This window comes from Chiloscyllium plagiosum, chromosome 4 (assembly GCF_004010195.1).
Source record: "Chiloscyllium plagiosum isolate BGI_BamShark_2017 chromosome 4, ASM401019v2, whole genome shotgun sequence".
Classification (NCBI taxonomy): domain Eukaryota; kingdom Metazoa; phylum Chordata; class Chondrichthyes; order Orectolobiformes; family Hemiscylliidae; genus Chiloscyllium; species Chiloscyllium plagiosum.
In genome coordinates this window covers 136,289,147-136,314,305 of record NC_057713.1, presented here as the reverse complement: position 1 = coordinate 136,314,305, position 25,159 = coordinate 136,289,147, and the positions used below count along the sequence as shown (strand labels likewise).

At 41.6% G+C, this 25,159-nt stretch overlaps 1 protein-coding gene across 1 annotated transcript in view; it reads left to right on the top strand.

Annotated features, from left to right (window-relative positions):
* Window positions 1–25,159, top strand: part of rab2a (RAB2A, member RAS oncogene family) — an 86,513-nt gene that overhangs the window by 6,302 nt on the left and 55,052 nt on the right. The window contains exons 2-3 of the mRNA XM_043689313.1: window positions 17,357–17,428; window positions 19,789–19,856. Of these exons, the coding sequence (XP_043545248.1) occupies window positions 17,357–17,428; window positions 19,789–19,856 (140 nt within the window). The remainder of the gene's footprint in view (window positions 1–17,356; window positions 17,429–19,788; window positions 19,857–25,159) is intronic.

The window sequence follows — 25,159 nt, the reverse complement described above, 5'->3', positions numbered from 1 at the left end:
GAATGCAATACGTAGATGCAGGTAGTAGGTCAGGTGGGGTGAATGTAGTGATAGGAAAGGGAGGCGGTGCCATGTTGGAGGCTTGGGCTGGGATAAGGTGGAGGAGGGGTAAATGAGGAAACTGTTGAAATCCACATTGATCCAGTGTGTTTGTAGGGTCCCAAGGTGGAGTATGAGGCGTTCTTCCTCCTGGCATTGAGTGATGACAGTTTGGCAATGGAGGAGGCCCAGGACCTTCATGTCCTTGGTGGAGGGGGGAGTTGAAGTGTTCAGCCACGGGGCAGTGGGGTTGGTTGGTGCGGGTGTCCCAGAGATATTCTCTGAAACAATCCACAAGTAGGCGTCCAGTCTCCCCGATGTAGAGGAAACCACATCAGGTGCAACGGATGCAGTAGATGACATTACAGGTACAGGTAAATTTCTGTTGGATGCGTAAGGATCCTTTTGGGACCTTGGACAGAGGTGAGGGGAGTGGTGTGGGCACAAGTTTTGCACTTTCTGTGGGTGTCAGAGGAAGATGCTGGGAGTGTGGTGCGGGCTGGTGGAGGGTGTGGACTTGACAAGGGAGTTGCAGAGGGAATGGTGTCTCAGGAAGGCTGATAGAGGTAGGAAGGGAAATATACTTCTGTTTTTAGGTTGCGGAGGATGTGATGTTGTGAAGGTTGGTAGGATGGAAGGTGGGAGGGTCTCTTTGTTGTATTGGGTGGGGTTCAAAGGCGGTGCTGCGAGAAGTGGAAGAAATATGCTGGAGGGCACTCAACTGTGTGGGAAGAGAAATTGCGATCTTGGAGGCCATCTGGTATTTTCTATAATGGAGTTGGTCAGCCTGGGAACAGATGAAGCAGAGGAATTGGGAAAAATGGATGGCATTTTTACAGGAGCTAGGGTAGTAGGAGGTGTAGTCTGGGTAGCTGAGGTAGTTGGTGAGCTTGTAGTAGATATCCGTGGTTAGTCGGTTGCCGGTGATGGAGTGGTCCAGGAAGGGGAGGGGAATTTGTTTAATTTGTCATGTGAAAGAATTCAATTTTAGTAAGACAAAACTAAAGCTGAAAATAATCAAAGTTTGAACCATTATGTAATATGATACTGCAGTTTTTTCAGTTTCTAGGAGATATGGTGAATCTTGGTGATTGTTTAAATAATTGAATACTTCAAGCTAGCTCACTTTAAAGAAAGGCTAATGTATACTCAGCAACAATTAACTGGACACCTTATTTATTGACTTCTACAGCGTCATCTTCATGTCTTGTGGCCCAACTGAGGAAGAATACAACTAGGTAACCATAGACTAAAGTGGAAGAGTTGGGTAATAGTTGGCTATTTCACTTTTATTATTGTATATCCGTTGAGAGAAAAGTGGTTTTGATATGGCATCAACCATGTGGGTTCTTTTAATCTCTAGGACAAATATTCATCATTAATTCATTTTTGTGCTGCCTGAACTTTAGCGTGTCAGTTTTTACAACATGGAGCAAGACTCTACAGCTCATTGTACCTGTGCCAGTTTGTCAAATTTCTATCTGTCGCAATCTCATTTTCCAGCAATAATAGTCTTCTGTATACCATGGTGTTTTAAGTGTTCACTTAAATAGTTCTTGAGGGTTCCTGCCTCTGCCCCCTCTTTTTCAGACAGTTTCAGATACACAACCTTTTGGGTGAATTTTCTTTCCCTGATTCCCTGTCAACCTTCTGTCTCTTAACTCAATGGCACAGTTTTAAAGATATTTGTCCCTCCACTAAAGGGCTTGTTTTTTTTTCCTGTCTACACTGTCTATGCTTCTCAGAACTTTGTATATCTCATTTCAGGTCACCCCTTAGCATGTTCTAAGAAAAACAACCCCATACATCTAATCCCTCTTCATAGCTGAATCTCTCCAACCTTGGTTCTAGTGCAATCACATCCTTCGATAGTAAGAAACCAGAACTGCTGCAGTACTCCAGCTGTGCCCTAATGAACTATATATATATCTCCACAACCTCCAAACTCTTGTATTTAATGCAGCCCTTGGATACTTCTCACCACTTCAAAGCTTACTAAACCATTAATATATCCTCCCTCTCCATGCTAGTTTGTTCAAGTGTATCACAATTCCCTTGATTCCTAGGCTTATATCCCATTTGTGAATGCAGATGTAAAGTACTCATTTAAAGCCTCAGCTATACTACGATAGGTCATACTCTTTCCCTAATTATTCTCTTACCCTTAAAATGCAAATAAGTGCCTTTGGATGTTTCCTACTGTTACTTGTCATACTTTATCTTAAGTGACCACCTGCACTCTTTTCCTCTACCGTATCTCCTGTTTTGAATCTCCCATAAGCTTCCCTTTTTTCCTTATCCAATCCTTAACCATCCATGGTTCTCTGCACTTAGTCCTATCTTCATCTTTATGGGAACACGTTAGTCCTGCATTCTCACTGTTGACCCTTAAATATCTCCCACTGCTTTGGTATGGATTTTCTTGTAGGGAATTGCTCCTGGTCTGTTTTGGTCAGGTCCTGTCTTATTGAAATCGGCCTTCCCTCAATTCAGAACCTTTTTATTTCTGGTATGCTATTGTCCTTATCTACAACTATCTTAAATCTTGCTGAGTTATGGTCAGTGTCACTGAAATACTGCCCCCACAGCTGCACCTACTAATTGCCCAGCTTCATTTCTGAAAATGAGCTCTGTCTCCTGACATTTTGTACTGGCTTAAAAAGCCCTCCTGGAGACATAAAGAATTCTCCCCTCTCTAAGCCTTTCGTGCTTTGGCCCATTTAAAAGTGAAAAAGTTTTTTTTTAAAAAACCCTACCATGATCAATTATTATTTTTACATTTGAGTTTTGCAGACATCTATCTTTTTAAAGCAGTGTGGACCTCGCATTAGAGACTTTTTCTGAAGTTCAGTCTTTTGGAGGACTGGGTGTGGCTGGAAAGGGAAGAGCATTAATGAGTTCTCTGATTTGTGCACTTGTTAAGCAGCAACAGGCTGTAACTGATTTGTGGTAAGCATTCTTGGTGATCTGTCATTAAAATGTCAGCTTTAATCCTAAATTTGAAAGGATGATATATTTTTAAACTGGATATCGAAAGGTGCATGGCATGAAAATTGCACATACCCACCATCAAATCTTGTTCAAAATATTTGATCTGTCTGGGACTTGGACATTTTGGCACAGAGGTATCCCTGTGCCAATTATGCCCAATAAAAATCTACTGGATTTCTGTCCCCCTCTGCATATTAGATTACATTGATTTAATTTGCCCCATTATCGATTGGCTTGAATGGTTCTTAGTCACCCAAGGAACTGCCTTGCCATTGGGATATGCATTTTCCCTGTGACAGTGAGATGAATCCATTCAACATATGTAGTCATGACACATGGTAAAAGTTACAGCATTTAAAATTCCATTACCCAAAATTTACTAAAGTGTAGCCAATGATTATTACTGTACTGAATTCCTACTTACAGTGCAATTAGAATACAATAATGAAATTTGGATTATACTAATAAGATGCTTAATTTTTAATTCAGACATTTTATTGGAGCGTTTAATGCCAACTGATTTCAAAGTAACATTTCTAATTAGTGTGCAGTATGGGTTAGAATCTTAAATAATTAGAAGGGTGTGCCTGATGCCTATAGGATGCTCCTTGGCCAGGCTGCATCAACTGCACCTGTATTCTCATTTATGCATCTGCTCAAGGGGGAGATGATGTACTGTTGAGTCGCTGTTTATTTTATCACTGCAGCTACATAGAGGGGACTGCAACAGCTAATTTAGAGAAGTGGTGTTTTGCAAATGTGCTCACTGAAAGCTCAAAGACCTGCAAGAACAAAATGTAAACAGAAGTAGTAAACCGTCCAGCCCTTTGAGCCTGCTTTGGCATTCATTCTGTCTGATCTTAGCCTCTGCTCCACTTACCTGACTATTTTACATAAATCTTTACTCCATGATAGGGCAAGAATCTGTCTATTAATCACAGTCTTAAAAGGGGATTTTCTTCTTGCAAAAGTGTGCCCTCCAGTGCTTGATTCTTACTGTAGGGGAAACACGCACAAACTCAAATAGGCCAATGTGCTGACCCTGTGCCAGCTGATTGACTTAACCTCAGGTGAAGATTCAGGCTCATTTTTAAGCTGAAGGTTTCTTCCCCTCGGCAAACTGGGTAGCAAATTACAGACCCCACCACTGAGTGCAAAAGCTTTTCCTAATGTTCCTCTAATTCTTCGACAAAACTTCAATCTGTAGCCCTCAGGAATTGCAAGAGGAAATCTGTCTATTCTATCCAAGCCCTCATTATTTTACAGACCTGGATTTAAGTTCAGCCTCCTCCATTCTAAGGAAATCAACCCTAGCTTGTGTGATCTTTTCTTACACCTACACTTTTCAAATCCTGATGTAATTCTTGTCAACCTCCTCTACGCTCTGTGCAGCAAGTGTCCTTTCTAGTGACCAGAACTTAACCTGAATCTCCATCTGCAATCTAACCAATATCTTGTACAGTTCCAGCATTTATTCACTACTTTTATATTCAGTACCTTCCTCAAACTTTCAATATCTACCTTGACGAACCACTAATCCTGGAGTTAGAGGACCAATTACATCATAGAACATCTCAGATGGCTGTCTCCCTCAATGACCACAATTTTCCCTCCCACATGGCCAATGATCTGTCCAGCGCATTTCCTTCACTTCCCACACCTCCTGTCCTTGAACCCCACCCCTCCACTCACAGCAAGGACCCCCCCCCGGGCCTCACCCTCCACCCACCAACCTCTGGATACATTACATCTTCCACCACCTATAAACAGACTCCACCACAAGGGATATATTTCCTCCTCACCCCTATCTGCATTTCGTTGAAACCATTCCCTTCACAATTCCCTTGTTAGGTCCATGCCCCCCACCAACCCACCATCCAATTCTGGCACCTTCCCCTGCCACTACAAGAAGTGCAAAACCTGCACCTACACCTCTCCCCACTTACCTCCATCTTTCCATATCCAACAGAAATTTACCTGCCCTTCCACACGTCGTTTGTGTCTGCTCCTGATGTGGACTCCTCTACATTGGGGAAACAGGGCACCGACTTGTGGAACATCTCCGAGAACATTTCCAGGACACATGCACTAAACAACCCCACCACATGGTGGCTGAACCCTTTTTAACTCTTTCCTCCTCCTCTCTCTCTCTCTCCTCCCCCCCCCCCCCCCACCACCGCCACCAGGGACATGCAAGTCCTGGGGCTCCTCGACTTGCAAACCCCAACCACATGACTCCTGGCGGAAGCACACCACCTCTTTCTCCTTCGGACCTTCCGACCACATGGGGTCAATGTGGATTTCACCAGTTTCCTTATTCTCTCCCCTCTCTTCTCCCTCTCTCTTCTCTCCCCCTCCCCTCTCTCTCCCCACCCCCCCAACCCAACCTTATCCCAGATCCAACCCTAGGACATTTGTTGGGCCACTGTTGGTATACTTCATGCAATTCTGGTCTCCTTCTTATCGTAAAGATGTTGTGAAAGAGGTATATAGCCTCTCCCTATAGCTCAAATCTTCCAACCCTGGCAACTTCCTTGTCAATCTTGTCTGAACCCTTTCAAGTTTCACAACGTCCTTCTGATAGGAGGGAGACCAGAATTGCAAGCAATATTCCAAAAGTGGCCTAACCAATGTCTGTACAGAAGCTACATTACCTCCCAACTCCTGTCCTCTATACTCTTTCCAAAAGAGGAAAGCATACCAAACACCTCTCCCCGGCTCATGGGCCCGTCTGATCAAGATCCCATTGTACTCTGGAGGTAACCCTCTTCACTGTCGACTACAACTCCAATTTTGGTGTCATCTGCAAACTTATTAACTATACTATGTTTGAAGACTCATCCGCTGAGGTTGAAGCAGGAAAGGAGAGGTCACCCTGTTGAGAGCTTTCTATAGGCCTCCGAATAGTTGCAGAGATGTAGAGGAAAGGATAGCAAAGGTGATTCCCAATGGAAGCAAGAGTAACAGGGTGGTTGCTTTGGGGGACTTGAACTATTGTATTCCAGTTAAAGTAGTTTAGATGGGTCAGTTTTTGTTCAATGTGTGCAGGAGGGTTTTCTGACAGCGTGTAGACAGGCCAACAAGGGGTGATACCATATTGGATTTGGTACTGGGGAATGAACCTGGCCAGGTGTTAGATTTGGTGATTGTGACCATAATTTGGTTGTGTTTATAATAGCAACAGGCAGGGATAGGTATATACTGCACGGAAAGAGGTATAACTGGGGGGAAGGCAATTATGATGTGATTAAGCAAGGTTTAGGATGCATAGAATGGGGAAGGAAACTGCAGGGGACGGTCACTCTTGAAAAATGTGGAGCTTATTCAAGGAACAGTGTTATGGGGAAAAAATCGTCAACCTCTGAATCAGAGTCAGGGTTCAATGACCGTTTATTGTACAAGAAATACCGGAGTTCCAGGGAGAGAGAGACTGACAGCAGAGTGGTCAGCTGTGATTCCTCTCTCAACCCGGAGCACATGTCAAGATACTTTTGTACATTCTGTGATATAATAGGTCAGTGAGGTTATTGTTTCTGTAATTGTTTGTTTGTTTGTTGTAAACATTGCAGAATCGTTGATAGTTTTGATGCAGTCATTGTCAATTCCAGTGCAGCCTTTGACAATGACTGCACTGGAATTAAGTTTCAGCGGAGACACTGTCAGTTTCAATGTCTGTGTGGAAGTCCTTTGCTGTAGTAATGGGCGCTATTCGCTCTTCCTGAGAGGATGATTACTGCAGCCCTGGCTATTATCACTTTGTATTGAGTCCATATCAAACTGTTAGCATTTTTATCAAGGGTGTTGGCTGGACCCAGACACTTTGAGCAGTGTACGCTACTCGTATTCTTTCCCCCACCTGCCTTAAACTAATCAACTAGGCTGAGAGTGCATTGTGCTGGCATTCTGGTGGTCCCAGGCAGTGTCTGTTTGCTCTGCTGTCTGTCTCCATATTGTGATCTGCTGGCCATCTTGTGTGTCAAGTGACCAACTTATGATTCAGTAGCCATCTTGTGTGTCTATGTACCTAGTGTTAGCCTGCCCCATGCCATCTCCCACTTCAACAGCTGCGACCGATCCTTGATAAGTATATGCCTATCAGGCAGGGAGGAGTTGTCAAGAGAGGGAGCCATGGTTTACTAAAGAAGTTGAAGTGCTTCTCAAGAGGAAGGCTTATGTGAGGATAAGGCGTGAAGGCTCAGTTAGGGGGCTTGAGTGTTATATCAGCCACAAAAGATCCAGAGAGGGCTAAGAGGAGTCCGGAGGGGGCATGAGAAGTTGTTGGATAGGGTCAAGGAAAACCCAAAGGCTTTCTATAAGTATGTCAGAAATAAAAGAATGACTAGAGTAAGATTAGGGCCAATCAAAGATAGTGGCAAGTTGTGGGTGGAATCTGAGGACATGGGGGAAGCGCTTAATGAATAGTTTTCATCAGGATTCACATTGGAAAAAGATAACATTAGTGATAATACAGAGACACTGGCTGCAAGATTACATGGGAGTGAGGTTGACAAAGAGGAGTTTTTGCTGAAAATGTGTCGCTGGAAAAGCGCAGCAGGTCGGGCAGCATCCAAGGAACAGGAGAATCGACGTTTCGGGCATAAGCCCTTCTTCAGGAATGAGGAAAGTTCCTGAAGAAGGGCTTATGCCCGAAACGTCGATTCTCCTGTTCCTTGGATGCTGCCTGACTTGCTGCGCTTTTCCAGCAACACATTTTCAGCTGACCTCCAGCATCTGCAGCCCTCACTTTCTCATCCAAAGAGGAGTTTTTATCTATTTTCAGATCTTCCAAAATTGCTAAGACCCCTGGGCCGGATGGGATTTATCCTTGGATTCACGGGAAGCCAGGGAGGAGATTGCAGAGCCTTTGGCTTTGATCTTTATTCCTGTAGACAATGACAAGATAGTGCCAGAAGATTGGAGGATAGCAAATGTTGTTCCCTTGTTGAAGGGGAGTCAGGATAACCCTGGTAATTATAGGCCAGTGAGCCTTAATTTGGTTGTGGGTAATGTGTTGGAAAAGGTTATAAGAGAGGATTTATAATCATCTGGAAAAGAATAATTTGATTAGTGGCAGTGAACACGGTTTTGAGAAGGGTAGGTCATGCCTGACTAACCTTATTGACTTCTTCGAGAAGGTGACCAAACAGGTAGATAAGGAAAAGTGGTTGATGTGGTGTATATGGATTTCAGTAAGGCGCTTGATAAGGTTCCCCACGGTAGGCTATTGCACAAAATTGGAGTTTTGGGATTGAAGGTGATTTAACTGTTTGGATCAGAAATTGGCTAGCTGAAAAAAGACGGAGGGTGATGGGTTGATGGGAAATGTTCATCCTGGAGCTCGGTTACCAGTGGTGTGCCGCAAGGATCTGTTTTGAGGCCACTGCTGTTTGTCATTTTTATAAATGATCTGGATGTGGGCTTAGAAGGGTGGGTTAATAAATTTTTGGATAACACTTAAGGTAAGGCAAAACTGTGGATAGTGCAGAAGGATGTTGCGGGTTACAGAGGGACATAGATAAGATGCAGAGCTGGACGGAGAGGTGGCAAATGGAGTTTAATGTGGAAAAGTGTGCGGTAGTTCACTTCAGAAGAAATAACGGGAATGCACAGTGTTCATGGTAAAATTCTTGGCAATGTAAATGAACAGATTTGTATCCAGGTGCATAAATCCCTGAAAGTTACCACCCAGGTTGATAGGGTTGTTCAAAAGGCATATGGTGTGTTGGTGGTTATTGGTAGGGGGGTTGAGTTTGAGCCATGAGGTCATGCTTCAGCTGTATAAGGCCAGAAGACTGGAACTGCACCTGGAGTATTACGTACAGTTCTGGTCACCGCATTCTAGGAAGGATGTTGATCCTTTTAAGGGTTCAGAGGAGATTTACTAGGATGTTGCCTGGTATGGAAGGGAAGTCTGAGGGAACTGAGGCTGTTTTTGTTATAGAGAAGAAGGTTGAGAGGTGACTTAATCGAGATGTATAAGATAATCAGAGGGATAGATAGGGTGGACAGTGAGAGCCTTTTTCCTCGGATGGTGAAGGCTAACACGAGGGGACATTAGCTTTAAATTGAGAGGTGATAGATATAGGACAGATTTTGGGGATAGTTTCTTTACTCAGTAATAGGGGTGTGGAACAGCCTGCCTCCAACCGTAGTAGACTTGCTGGCGTTAAGGGCATTTAAACAGGCATTGGACATATGGATAATAATGAAACGATGTAGGTTAGATGAGCATTAAATTAGTTTCACAAATCAGCACAACATTGAGGGCCGAAGAGCGTGTGCTGCGCTGTGATGTTCTATGTTTTCTGGTTGGTCTTGCACCTGATTTTCTATGATGGCAAATTTGGCATCAATGCACTCAGACCCTTCATTCAAGTCATCAATATAAATTGTGGTTGAAGCCCCAACACTGATCACAATAGCCCTTTACAAATTATAGTCCTCAAGCCATGTTAATATACCCAAAATCTACCTCCATTGTTTTTCTTTTATGCAGGAGACTATTGAATGCCTCTTGGGCATCCAGGTCTACAATTCGTGTTTGCTATTTACTCTGCTCGTTATATCCTCAAAATTGCTTTAACGTTGTTTCCCTTTCTCAACACCATATAATTCTGTCTGTTTATTTTGTAATTTTCTAAATGTCTTAAGATTTTGGAAAAATCTGCTACTGCTTTTCAAATCGGTTCCAGTACTTTCCTGATGAAATGTATTCTGTGAATCACCCTCCCTTGATATATTTTCAGTTTTTAATCACAGGGATTATTTCATCACTGGACATTTGGAGGTTGCAACCAAATGCATCCATATTTCTGAGACCACCTTTTTAATGAGTTTAAGCACTCAGCCTTTCGCTACAATAGTCTGCCGAGTACTTTTTCTCCCACTTGTCCTTGATTTTCTGTTCTTGGGGTGATTTGTTTTGACAGAGGAGCAAGGTATTTGTTCACTGTTATTTCCTTTCTTCCCATCTCTGCTTCGAAGGAACTCCTGTTAACTTCAGTTGTACTGATTTATTTGCAGAAGGTTTTACTGTCTTTTTATGTTTATTGCTAGTTCAAGCTTGTGTATCATCAAATTCCTTTGTCACCAATGGTTCATCTCACTCTTAAAGTGTGTTTCTATGTGAAAAATATTTTTAACTAAATATCTTGTTTGGCACAATTTTTAAGTACATTTTAATCCCATTCAGTTAAATTAACCAACTGTTGTTTTTACCTTTGCAATGACATTGTGCTTTACATTTTTAGACACTTTTCAGATCCACATTTCGCATCCTTAAATCTAGTACAAAGTTTGGCTAAAGCTGCGTGCACTGAGATCATTAATCCTATTTCACTATGCACCACCAGGTCTAAAATTGGCTATTCACTGGTTTGCAAAATTTACTGTTTGAAGAAATGTTGTTTCCTTAATGTATTCTGAGCTCGTCCTCAAGACTACCTTTGCCACTTAGATATGTTCAGGTATGTGAAGGTGAAATCACCATGATCAATGCAGGACTGTATCGGTATCACCAGAGCTTGTGTAAAATGTTACTTTTAATGTGCAGAGATAGGAAATGATAGTTAATGTACAGCACACTGTACCAAATTTATTGCTATGTACGATTGTAACCAAATCTATTTTTCTATTAACTTAGGAATGCTGCAGACATTGCACCTATAAACCTAACAGTTATGAAATTTGATTCTTAAGTCAGTAACTGAAGATTTTTCCAGTTTGTTGCTTATCCTATTTCTCTCAATATGAGGATTGGTGTTTCTCTTGTCATAACCAAGGTGTGCAAAACATTTAAATCTGTTCTCATTGTTCAAAATGCAGTGTCCCACATCATCTTCTCTTCTAAACTTAAAGTTGACCATGAATAAAATTAAGCACTAATATGAAGTTATGTAACATGTAGTTTCGTGCCATCTTGTTTAGCATTTAAATGTGGTGTTAACCATATTTCATAAAGCGATCCTGTCTTTCTGCCAGAAGTCAGATAATTACACTTATAGATTCAGCTGGTTTGGAATGAGGCTGCTTATAGCAAGAAGAAATTCAGTCCTTTAGAAATTAAGTTAATATTTCCAGTAGTAAGCAGTACTAACTGGCAGTGGCTTAGGTGGATGTGTGATTTACCCTTCCAACCTTTAAAATACCTGGCCAAATGAGAGCCAGTGAAACTGAAATTGGTGACAATTAATTTTCTAAAGTTATCTCACTAAAATGCAGTAGATGCATTGGTCCTGCAAACCTCATTTTAGATCTGTATCTAGTATGGAAGCATGATTCAATAATTTGGAATTGCCATCATGAAGTTTTGAACTGTATAGAAGTCTGAAATTCAGGTGATGTCTTGAAGCAGCCATTCTCAGCAGGGAGACGTGAGGGTATCCAGAGCAATTGTGCTGAATGAGGCTACCAAGAGACATCCCTGCAGTGCCATCAAAGTGCAACAGAGTGTCTTGCTCTCTCTCTAAGGAGCTGTTCTACCTAGCCCATTTGTAGGAACAACCCTCAACTGCAATGCACCTGCTGAATCGGACTGTTATCAACCCCATCACTTAGGATAAAGACCCTTCAAGCAAACTAAATCTGCAGCAATAGAAGTTCAGCTAATTTTTGGTTTATACGTAACTCATATCCTTTGTTTAAATCTGTTTTAGCCTTCGCTTCATAATTTTTCTATCTGCACAACTATTGTTAAATTACTTAGGAAACTTGTCCATAAATGGCATACCAACAGCACATGGAATGTAACAGTTCAAGGAGGCAGCTCATTCCCACCTCAAGGGCAACTAGGGACGGGCAATAAATGTTGGCACAGCCAGTGACTCCCATATGTTGGGAGTGATTTTTAAAAATAAAAACAAACCTTTTGATCTTGTACTTGGATATTTTTGAACTGAAAACATTCAGAAGATAAGAGGGTAGCAAACGAGTATATACAAATTCTTAGTTCCGAGAGCACTCTGAAGATAACCCTGGTGTGTGGTCATGATAGTAACTACCTCTGTCTAATCAGAATCCTACTGCAGTTCACTAATTCACCTGAAAAGCAGGTGGTTGTATTTTGTGCTGGGTGCACAAAGCTGCAGTACTAGCTATTCCCAATGATTGAAATGTCAGAAATCCCAGATTTGCTCCCAATATAAAGGTCAGCTCATCAGATTCAGTCAGCCAAGCAAGAGGAAAATACAGTCTACTGTCAAATCTGCAACGCCCTTGCAAGTAAACTGAGGAATGTCCAAAATGACTGTGAATCACAGCTGCAGCAAAATCTTGACTGTTAGGATGCTGGCAAAAAACCTCAAGTTTTCAAATCTGTGTAGGCCAGCATGTTGAGTTGAAACCAACCTGAAGAGTTGCAATAGCTAAGCATTATACACTGTCAAGTCAATCTTGGAGTGCAGGTCAGTGTATTTTGAAAGCCTGTGTACTTTATTACTGGAAAAATGTATGGAAATGCTATCCACTGCATCTAATAACGATCTGTCAAGAAAGCTGACAGCCACTCTGGAAGAACCTGGATCCACATCAGTGAAGTGAAAAGTAACAAGAGCCCCAAAGTTGATGGAATTCCATCTCTAAAGTCTTGAAGTATGGTGACCCTACCCTACAGGCCAGCTCCATGATTTTTTGTAACAACTTGCGAGGAGTAGGGAAGGATTCCACATGATCTTTGCGATTAGCATTACCTTGGACACAAGTTGGATTGCTGCAATGACCTTGGTATCACCCTCCTTTATATTTATGGAAAGATATTGACTACAGTATGTCTGAATTGGCTTGTGGAGACCATTGGCTCCCTGGGAAGTGAGAATTTATTTTGAGTAAAGGCACATCACAGACATAGTGCTGGGACACTCTTTAACCCTCCATGTTTTTCACTGATTTGTCATAGATCTTTACCTCATTTTTGTAGCCATCACCATAACATTTGACACTGAGCAAAGATGAACTTGGGAGAAGTCTCGCATAATGTTTGGTCACTAGGTTTATGACTTGAAGTTTTCTGAACATCAGGAGGGACAAGTCAAACGCAACATTGGAGAATCAGAAACTCAAGTGGCCAATGGTGTGAAGTAATGATATGTATAGGCCCTGACCTTTAATGGCCATCAGTATGATCTCGGAGGGAATTTACAAATGCTTCCAGACTGGAAGTTTTTTCGTCTTTTAGTATCTTCAGACTTTTTCACACGGAAAAACTAATCAGTGAGCATTTCACCTGAGTTATGCACTGCTAGCTCACAGTCTGAAAACATTTTTGAGGCACAGGTCTTTTTATTAAATGCATTTTTAAAATCAAAACCTGCACTTCAAGATGAATATAGACCACAAAATAATGCCATTAGTACTGTGCTGAATGTTGTCCAACAGTTGACCTATTTGGTGTGTCATTTCTTTGCTGCCATCGACAAAAAGTGGACAAACGTTTGAAAGCAAGCAGCCAATTTGGCAGACTGTGTGTGAAGTAACCTGAGCCTTGCAGTGCACATCAGTCTCGGGGCAAACCTATCGTCCACCTGACTATTTTCTGTCCTGCACAGAATCATGGATTCTGTAGAGCTGCCACAGATGTCTTCTAGAGTGCTTCCAATAGCACTACTCCTGCAGCATTCTCAAGATTTGGTAGGACTGCATCACAAGCATTCAAGTCATGGAAACAGCTGACAGTATATTTCCAAGCCAAGATAGTGAGGGGAACTTGCATAGGGTGTTGTTCCCGTGTATCTCAATCCTTGCCCTTCCAAATGGAAATGGTCATGGGTTTGTTAAGTGCTGCCTGAGGTTCTTTGAATTTCTGCAGTGCAGCTTGTGGAGGGTTCAAAAAAGATTTACAAGGATGATGCCAGGGTTGGAGGGTTTGAGGTAGAGGGGAGTGGATGAGCTTCCTCTGGCAGTTCATTCCATATACGCACCACCCTCTGCGTGAAAACGTTGCCCCTTGGGTCCCTTTTTAAATCTCCCCACCCACCCTAAATCTATGTCCACTAGTTCTGGACTCTCCACCCCAGGGAAAAGGCCTTGTCCATTTACCCTATCTATGTCCCTCAGATTTTATAAACCTCTATAAGATCACCCCTCCGCCTGTGACACTCCAGGGAAAACAGCCCCAGCCTATTTAGCCTCTCCCTATAGCATCCTCCAAACCTGGCAACATCCTTTTAAACCTTTTTATGCATAGAAACCAGAAGCACCATTCAGGCCTTTGAGCTTGCTTTACTATTCAATATGTCATGGCTAATCATCAAACTTAATTCACTCCTCCTTTCTCCTCCAAACTTGATTTCTTCTGCTCTTAAGATCTAATCTAACTCCTTGAAAGCATTTAACACTTTGGCCTCAATTACCTCCCAAGGCAGAGAATTTGATGAGCTCACCATTCTCTGAAAGCTTTCTTCATCTCGGTTCTAAATGGCCCACCAAATAGCCTTAAACTCTGACCCTGATTCTGGTCTCCCCAGTCATCAGGAACATCCTGTGTTTATTCTTTCTAGTCCTGTTAGATTTCATAGGTTACTATGAGATCATTCCTCATTCTTCTAAACTCAAGTGAATATAGACCTAATTGACCAGGCTCTCTGTCATCCAGGAGACAGACTAGTAAGCTTTTATTATACTCCCTCGTTCAATAGGGAGACCAAAGCTGTGTACAGTACCTCTTACGTAGTCTCACTAAGACCCTGTACAATTGCAGCAAGACATCTCTGCTGTATTTGAATCCACCTTCACTGCTTTTTGCGCTTACGGTATCCTAGAATTCCCACAGTACAGAAGCAGGCTGTTTGACCCACTAAGTCCACACTGACCCTTATGGATCCCATATGATCTAACCTTAGTCATGAATCTACCATGTGGAACCTTGTCGAAAGCCTTGCTGAAGTCCATGCGCGCAATGTCTACCGCTCTGCTTTCATCCATCATCTTGGTCACCCTTTCAAATAAAAACTGAATCAAGTTTGTGCAGAACAGTTTCCCATGCAGCCTATCCTTAATCAGTCCTTGCCTTTCTGAATACATGTAGATTCTCAGAATTTTTTCCATCACTGATGTAAGGCTCACTGGTCTACAGTTTCCAGGCTTCTTGCAGCCTGCCTTAAATAATGGCACCACATTAGTCACCAACCAGTTTTCCAGCTCCTCACCTGTGGTGGTTGTTGATGATTATAGACCTTGCAATTTTTTCCCTAGTTTTCCAGAATGTCTTTGGGCATTTATCTATCTATTATGCATTTTAAGACCTCCAGCACTACTTCTGTCATATGGACTGTTTTCAAGACATGAAGACATTATTTCCCAGAGTTGCCTATCTTTCATTTCTTTCTTCAGAGCAAATACTGACAAATGTTTAGGATTTTATCTGTCTCCTATGGCTCTATGCATAGATGACTTTCCTGAACTTTTAAGGAGCCCTATTTTCTCCCTAGTTACTCTCTTGTCCTTGATGTACTTATAGAATCTGTTTGGATTTTTCTGAACTTTATTTGCCAAAGCTATCTCATGTCCCCTTTTTTTGCCCTCCAGATTTCCCTTTTAAGTAAACTCCCAATGTTCTGATCCAAGCTGTCTGTACCTGACGCTTGGCTCCTTTTTCTTGAGCAGAGCCTCAATATCTCTAGTCTTCCAATGTTCCCTACTCTGGCCAGCCATGCCTTTTCTCACTAACCGGGACATGCTGGCCCTGAACTCTCGTTATGTTTTTTTTTTTGAAAGCCTCCCATTTGTCAAATGTCCCTTTACCTGAGAACAGCCTCCCACAACCAACTTTTGAAAGTTCCTAATACCGTCCGTTAGTGTTGCCCCAATTTAGAATAGAGTCATACTGAATCGAATCGGACCCTTCAATCCAACTCGTCCATCCCAAAGTAAATTAGTTCTGTAAGCTATTCCACTTGCCTGTGTTTGCCCCATATCCCTCCAAACCTTTTCCTTTTTGAGTACTTATCCAAATGTCTTAAATGCTGAAACTGTACCTGCAATCAACACCATCTCTGGCAGTTCATTTCACACACTAGCCTCTCAGTATTTTTTAAAAAAAAAACAAGTTGGCCTTTGTCCTTTTTTAAAACTTGCTCCTCCCACCTTAAAACTATGCCCCTTTAGTTTCAAACTCCCACCCTAAGGAACTTTAACTTGTCAACTAGACCTATGCTTTTCCATAATTACTTGTAAATTTTTAAGCCAAATAAAAGCATAGGCTAGAATTTTGAGGGGAGTTATGAGTGTCATGCAAATTACCCACCTTGTGGGAGTAATCAAAATAGTCAAACAGATGATTTAGTGGTGGGTTAGCAAAGAAAAGCTTGTTGTGAGGAATGCATGCTTCATAAATTATGAATCTCCAAGTTGTTCTGACTTGTACCACTCCACTTTCTCTTTCTTTCTCTCTCTTGCTTTCAGCCTCCATTTTTAACATGTATTTCAGCGTTTTTAAAACTTAACTTCCTGGTTCAACATGCCAGCCCATTCTTCAATCTGATTTGTTCCAAGTTGAAGCATGTGTGCCCTCCATGGAGGGAAGCTGTAGAGAGCTTACCACCATTTGGATGTCTTATTCATGCTAGCTTGCTTTGTAAAATCCCAAAGTGAGAGCCTGTGAGCAAGTGATATCCACACAGCTAAATCCAGCATTCCAACAGCAATTTATGAAAAGATCAATAATGTTCAGTAGAGATATTCTGAGGAGGCATGTCAGCATTTCGGCTTTGTGCTTAGACCAATTACGAGTGAAATACGGAATACTGGAACGTGAAGGGGGATGGAGTAGAGAAAATACAAAGTACAAATTAGAAAGCATTTGAAATTGGAATTGCTGCAGTCAGATTGGTGAAGATGAGGCCAAATGTGTTTTTCCTTATTGCTAGTTTCTTAAACCCCAGCCACAGACTGTCTAGCAACCTTTAGAGCTCAGTCACCTGAGGAGTGGTTCTACCAAGCCATTCTTAATGATGGACTTTGGATGGGGATCTGAAGTATGTTTTGTGCCATTACCACCTGCCTGTCTTCCTTTCTCAAAGGTGCTACTCAATATGGAGGAGACTTTATTTGTCAGCTAAGTACTTGGTAACAACAGAGTCTCCTTGCCCATGTTTTGACCTGATGCTGCCATAAAGCTAACTGGCGTCCACAGCCAATGTTGAGAACTTGGCTAGACCTTACCAACTAGTAATATTTGTAAATGTACAGTTTGTGGCTGGGTTTGTCTGATCTGCTTTGAATATGTAATCCATTGTGTTTATTTTCTGTGAAATAGTGTTACTGTGGTACAGTTTGCCCTTGCATTTCTTTATCAGAGTGTACAGAATTTAACACTAGGAATTTTTGTTTGCAGGTGTGGGCAAGTCATGTTTATTACTACAGTTTACAGACAAGCGATTTCAACCTGTACATGATCTTACCATTGGTGAGTACATAGTATACTCTATCTCTTTGGCTGTCGTCTTGCCTCTCCCGATAGAAATTTCATTTAAAAATAGTTTACCATATACATCTGCAGAAAGATTAAACCTCAGTAACACTGTGAAGCAGTTAAATGACATCCTGCTAGATTGTGAGAATGCCCTTGGTGTCTCTGCAGTAATTCATTGCACCCCCCAGTATACACCCCTATATTCCGCTCAAGCAAAATACTGGATTCAGAAAATTTAAATTAGAAATGGGAAATGCTCATGTGGTCAGGTAGCATCTGTCAATGGAGGAATGGGTAATGTTTTAAGTTAGAGGTGTAACAGATTTGATGCAGGTAAAGGGACTAGGAAGGAATAATATGTATGATTTTGTCAGGAGTATTTTACAGTGGAAAACACAGTAAAGTAGTGAAATCTTTTCCCCTGTTGCCACAATGCATTGCCATTTTGAATAATTTTAAGAATAAGAAAAATAGAGATATAGCTTAACAAGAGTCCATTAGACCTGAGCCAGCTCATCAGTGATGCTTGTCACCATTTCCCCTCTACTGGCTTGTCACCATTTACACCGGACCCAACCAATGTTGAATGGCAGGGGGCAGGACAAAGGGTAAGGTCAGTGATTTTGTGAAAGGCCAGAAATATTAAATGACAATGTCTTTTGCATGGCAAAAGTGGATAGACCAAGGAAACATAAAATGAGGCTAGAGGAAGTTTAAATGTTATGGAGAAACCACTGCAAGCACCACCATTTGGAAGAAACAAATATTAATTATGATTGGAAATTATTGAATTCAGTTGTCTGGAGGGTTGTGTATTGTGGCAAAAGTGAGGGCTGCAGATGCTGGAAATCAGAGTTTTTAGATTAGTGGTGCTGGAAAAGCATAGCCGGTCAGGCAGCATCCGAGAAGCAGGAAAATCAACGTTTTGGGCAAAAGCCCTTCTTCAGGACTGAAGGCAGGAAGCCTCCAGGCTGGAGAGAGATGGTTGTGTATTGTGCATTGTCAAACGTTTGAAGTGTTCCTTAAGTTCTTTGCCCTTTGCTGTTTCAGAGGTCTGACTGGAGTCCACAATTAAAATGGACAGATTAGGTAGGGCTCAGTGAGTTGGGAGGATGGCATGGATTGAGGATTATTAACTAACAAATCAACTAGACGCAAACCAGCCATTTTGAGGATGGGTGGATGTAACTGGTAGATCATCTATTTGCTATTCTTATTAGTGATTTGGATGAACAGATAAAGTAATATTAAGTTTAATTTTAATTTTACAAAGCAAGAAGTAAGCTGTGAAGACAAAATGAAAAGCTAAGGGGATGCAAATTGTTCAGGATGCGAGAAGATGGAGTAAGATGTGGAAAATCCATCCACTTTAGTTAGAATTGAATAACAAAATTTTTTTAAATCCTGGTAGCTATTGGTATTTAGAGAATTTATGGGTCCTTGTACATGAATTATACAGCAACTGAGAGAAAGTGAGGACTGCAGATGTTGGAGAGTCAGAGTCGATACCAACCTACTCACTATCTCACATCCCAAGAGCAGATGGGACTTCAATCTTGGCCTTCTGGTTGAAGAAAGAAAAGTGGGGAGAGGAGGTTGAGGATTAACCATAATAGTGTGAAGTGACCAAGGCAAGAGCAGAAGAGTTGACGTTTAGGGCATAGTCCTTCATTGACTATCCTGCTGCTCGCTTGCTGCTTGACCTGTGCTTTTCCAGTGCCACACGTTTCGGCAAATGATTATACATATAGGTTTAAGAAATAACAGGTCATAAGGTCATGTCTGCTTGGTCACTTAACACTATTATGGTTAATCCTCAACCTCCTCTCCCCACCTTTCTTTCTTCAACCAGAAGGCCGAGATTGAAGTCCCATCTGCTCTTGGGATGTGAGATAGTGAGTAGGTTGGTATCGACTCTGACTCTCCAACATCTGCAGTCCTCACTTTCGCTCAGCTGCTGTATAATAATTTGGTAAACATACCAATAATTGAAGTTTTGGTGGATTTAAGCATTTATGGAATGGTGTTGCACATGAAATTCGTACAACAGAACAGCTTATTTATGGAGATTAATAAAATTTTGAAATCAGAAATGGATGAAATGAGCAGTTTAAACTTCATATATCCAATATTAAATTGTCACCTTTTGAAATTAATTATCTTGAATTGCATTCAGTTGTATTTTGTATTGGGTTCTGTGTAGAATGCTAAATGTCACTAATTTGGAAAGAAGCTTTGTGTTTAAATTTAGAAATTTGTATTTCCTTTCACTCTATAGCTCCAATACATAGTTTGCTGTTACAAAATTGTCTTAGGCTTTAGCCATTAATGTTATTTTTTCACTTTGAATTCAGGTGTAGAATTTGGTGCTCGAATGATAACCATCGATGGAAAACAAATAAAACTTCAGATTTGGGATACTGTAAGTTTTTTTCTAAATTTCAAATTGTTTATAATGTATCCAATTGCTAGACTGGTTCACATTACTAGTACATATGACTGGAGCTTAAATATATGGTAGACATAAATCATTAAATCAGTTGAATTAGGTTTGACCTTTATGCTGCTTTCTGAAAATGTTTCCTATATATAGTTAAATTCTTGTCTTTTTACTTTAATGACTATTTGTGAGAGGACTCTTCTATTTAAAATGTTTCTAAAAGCTCAGTTGTAGAAAAAAACGAGTTGTGGTGAATTATTTCATAAAATTGTGGTGTAGGGATTCAGTTAGAATAGTTGCATTGTGGTTATAGGGCAGACGAATGAGGATCTGCCTTGGGCTGCTGGTCTGTTTCACTTTATGGGGTGGAAAGATTAGAATTCTGGCTGATGTTTCTTCCAATCATTGCCGCATTTGCTGGCTGCCCCTGTCTCCATGCACCTTGCAGGATCTTTTATTTGATGTATTGAGTTATGTAGCGCAGGCAGAAACCATTTGCCTCATTCCTGTGAAAGCCACTTCTGATTAATCCATTCAGGGTAACTAGAGAGAATAGGGCCGCTCAAAGATCAGCAAGGTAGTCTTTGTGTGGAGGTGCAGAAAATGGGGGAGATACTAAACGAGTATTTTGCATCAGTATTTACTGGAAAAGGATATGGAAGAGAGAGACTGTAGGAAAATAGATGGTGACATCTTGAAAAATGTCCATATTACAGAGGAGGAAGTGCTGGATGTCTTGAAATGCATAAAGGTGGATAAAACCCCAGGACCTGATCAGGTGTACCCCTAGAACTCTGGGAAAGTAGAGAATTGATTGCTGGGTCTCTTGCTGAGATATTTGTATCATCGATAGTCACAGGTGAGGTGCCGGAAGACTGGAGGTTGGCTAACGTGGTGCCACTGTTCAAGAAGGATAGTAAGGACAAGCCAGGGAACTATAGATCGGTGAGCCTGACCTCAGTGGTGGGCAAGTTGTTGGAGGGAATCCTGAGGGACAGGATGTACGTGTATTTGGAAAGGTAAGGACTGATTAGGGATAGTCAACATGGGTTTGTGCATGGAAAATCATGTCTCACAAACTTGATTGAGTGTTTTGAAGAAGTAACAAAGAGGATTGATGAGGGCAGAGCAGTAGATGTGATCTATATGGACTTCATTAAGGCGTTTGACAGGGTTCCCCATGGGAGCCTTGTGAGCAAGGTTAGATCTCACAGAACACATGGAGAACTAGCCAATTGGATATTGAACTGGCTCAAAGGTAGAAGACAGAGGGTGGTGGTGGAAGGTTGTTTTTCAGACTGGAGGCCTGTGACCAGTGGAGTGTCACAAGGATCGATGCTGTGTCCACTACGTTTTGTCATTTATATAAATGATGTGAGCATAAGAGGTAGAGTTAGCAAGTTTGTAGATGATACCAAAATTGGAGGTGTAGTGGACTGTGAAGAAGGTTACCTCCGATTACAACAGGATCTGGACCAGGTGGGCTGAGAAGTGGCCGATGGAGTTTAATTCAGATAAATGCAAACTGCTGCATTTTGGGAAAGCAAGTCTTTGCACGACTTACCCATCTTAATGGGTTGGTCCGAGGGAGTGTTGCTGAACAAAGACCTTGGAGTGCAGGTTCATAGCTCCTTGAAAGTGGAGTTGCACGTAAATGGGATAGTGAAGAAGGCGTTTGATATGCTTTCAGTTATTGGTCAGAGTATTGAGTACAGGGTAGGGACGTCATGTCGCGGTTGTACAGGACGCTAGTTAGGCTACTGTTGGAATATTGTGTGCAGTTCTGGTCTCCTTCCTGTTGGAAAGATGTAAATCTTTTCTGAACACTTTCAAGTTTCACAAGGATGTTGCCAGGGTTGGAGGATTTGAGCTATAGGGAGAGGCTGAACAGGCTGGGGCTGTTTTCCCTGGAGTGTCAGAGGCTGAGGAGTGACCTTATAGAGGTTTACAAAATTGAGGGGCATGGATAGGGTAAATAGTCTTTTCCCTGGGGTTGGGGGAGCCCAGAACTAGAGGGCATAGGTTTAGGGTGAGAGGGGAAAGATATAAAAGAGACCTGAGGGGCAACCTTTTCACGCAAAGGGTGATGTGTATGGAATGAGCTGCCAGAGGATGTGGTGGAGGCTGGTACAATTGCAACATTTAAGAGGCATTTGGATGGGTATATGAATAGAAAGGATTTGGAGGGATATGGGCTGGGTACTGGCAGGTGGGACTAGATTGGGTTGGGATATCTTGTCAGCATGGATGGGTTGGACTGAAGGGTCTGTTTCCATGCTGTACATCTCTATGACTCTGTAGCTAATTCCAGTCTGAAAATTCCTGTTCAGTTTGCTTCCACCACCTTTCACATTGTATTCCAAATCATGCTGTACAGGAGAGGTTCCCTTTTGAGGTTCTTATGCCATTTGTCTTTGGTATTTATTCTTTGGTCAGCCTTCTGCTCGTGGAATGGTTTCTCCTTCATTAATTCCCTTCATGTTATCATACAAAGGTTACAGCATCATTTGAGCCACTGTTTGCTCATTGCAAAGGTAATTTACTGAGTCCTTATTACCCTGTGCTCTTTCAGTAGCACTGTAAACTTTCCTTTAACTTATCCAATTCCCTTTTCACGGCCACAATTGAACCTACCTCACCAACAGTTTGTGTTGCAGTCCAGATCATCATTCCTTGTGAAGTTTTTTTTTCTTTGAAGAAACCCTTCCTTGTCACCTTTTTAACCAATCCCTTTTCATCTGTCATCTTGTTGTCAACCCTGCCCTCAGTGGGACCAGTTTCTTTCTTTCTACTTAAACCTCTTATTGATTTTGCCCACTTCTTCTAAATTTTCTTTCAGTCTTCACTTTGGCAAAACAATGGTTGCTTACCTTAACCTGTTCATGTAACTGATTTCAAGAGAATTTCATCCTTAATTATTTTCTGCTCCCTTGCAAGCCTTCATTTTTGTTCTTGCAATGATGCACAGAATTGAACGCTTGAAGGTGCTTCATAATTTCATCCTTTTGTTCCATAATCCCCTCCTGATAAAGACAGGAGCTCCATATGCTGCTTTCACCAATTACATGACCTACCAATCATGTTTGTGCTCGGGTTATGGAGAAAGTGGAATTTGGGATCAGCAGACCAGCTAGAGTCTCATTGAATGGCAGAGCAGAATTGATGGGCTGAATGGCCTACTTCAGTTCCATTGTCTTATGGTCCTAATTGCATGTATATTTCCAGGTGTCCCTCACTCTTCTGCCTAGACTGTGTTACAGTTATCCCAATTTAAATATATTCTAATTGTACACTTTAATTTTAGTATGCTTGGTAAATGTAGGGCATTCTCTGCATAGCAAAACTTCAGTTTTTGATTTAGTGCACTTATTGATCATGCTGCCAGTTTGCCCCTTCCCGTGACTCTCCTGTTCCATAAACATTCCTGAAGTCAACAACCTGTTTGTCAGTTACAAATCTCTCGCCTTCCTTTTCAGCTATAATTTTAGAATTCTGATTAGAATTTTGATTTTCATTCCAATAATTTACCTTGTACTGAATATTTACAATTTCCAATTTGGCAATGGTATGGGATAGTTATTCATAAATATAACAAACATCTTTATTGATTCTGTTAAGATTTAATATGTATGTATATAATCTCTTTGGTAAGAGGGTTTTCCTATTTAACAGTTCTTAAAAAAAAAATCAACCCAAATATAGGCAGGAATGTTACAATGTGACTGTCATTAGGAGCTGGTAAGAATGGAAAAAGGAGCATCTGAAATCCAAAAACATAACTGCTGAAAGTATTAAAGTAGTTCTCAAGGAACTTTTACCAGAGTCTTCAAAAGCAAAAAAAAATTGGAGACAAAAACAGAAATCACTGGAAACGCTCAGCAGGTCTGGCGGCATCTACGAAGAGAAATCAGTTAATGTTTTTGGTCCAATGACCCTTCAGAACTTGCTCAAAGGGTTTTTTTTTAATTCAGAGAGGGGCAGTGGGTGAGTAGAGTAAATAAGGTAGAGCCCAAAGAGAAAGTGTTTGTCCAATGTGTGCAGGAGGGTTTCCTGACACAATATGTAGACAGGCCAACAAGAGGTGAGGCCATACTGGATTTGGTTCTGGGTAACGAACCAGGCCAGGTGTTAGAATTAGAGGTAGGTGAGCACTTTGGGGGTAGTGACCATAATTCGGTGATTTTTACTCTCGTGATGGAGAGGGATAAGTGTGTACTACAGGGCAAGAATTATAGCTGGGGTAAGGGAAATTATGATGCGGTGAGGCATGACTTAGGATGTGTGGCTTGGAAAAGTAGACTCCAAGGCAAGAGTGTAAATGATATGTGGAACTTGTTCAAGGGGCAACTATTGAGTGTCCTTGATAATTATGTACCTGTCAGGCAGGAAGGAAAGGGTCGTGCGAGGGAGCCGTGGTTTAATAAGGAATTGGAATCCCTTGTTAAATGGAAGAGGGCGGCCTATCTCAAGATGAGACGTGAAGGTTCAATTGGGGCGATTGAGAGTTATAGGGTAGCCAGGAAGGACCTGAAGAGAGAGCTAAAAGCAGCAAGGAGGGGACATGAAAGGACCTTAGTCGGTAGGATTAGGGAAAACCCTAAGGCTTTCTATAGGTATGCTAGGAATAAAAGAATGACTAGGGTAGGAATAGGTCCAGTCAAGGATAGTAGGGGGAAGTTGCGTGTGGAGGCGGAAGAGATTGGGGAGACACTGAATGAATACTTTTCTTCAGTATTCACTCAGGAACAGGGCATTGTTGGCGGTGAGAATACTGAGGCACAAATAAGTAGAATGGATGGCTTTGAGGTATGTAGAGAAGAGGTATTGGAAATCCTGGAAAAGGTGAAAATAGATAAGTCCCCTGGGCCTGATGGCATTTATCCTAGGATTCTCTGGGAAGCAAGGGAGGAGATTGCAGAGCCATTGGCCTTGATTTTTATGTCCACTTTGTCTACAGGAGTAGTGCCAGAAGACTGGAGGATAGCAAATGTGGTTCCCTTGTTCAAAAAGGGGAGTAGGGATAGCCCTAGTAACTATAGGCCGGTGAGTCTCACTTCTGTTGTGGGCAAAGTCTTAGAGAGAATTGTAAGGGATAGGATTTATGCACATCTGGATAGGAATAATGTGATCAAGGATAGTCAGCATGGTTTTGTGAAGGGCAAGTCGTGCCAGACAAACCTTATTGAATTCTTTGAAAAGGTGACGAAGGAGGTTGATGAGGGGAAAGCGGTAGATGTGGTATATATGGATTTTAGTAAGGCGTTTGATAAGGTTCCCCAGGGTAG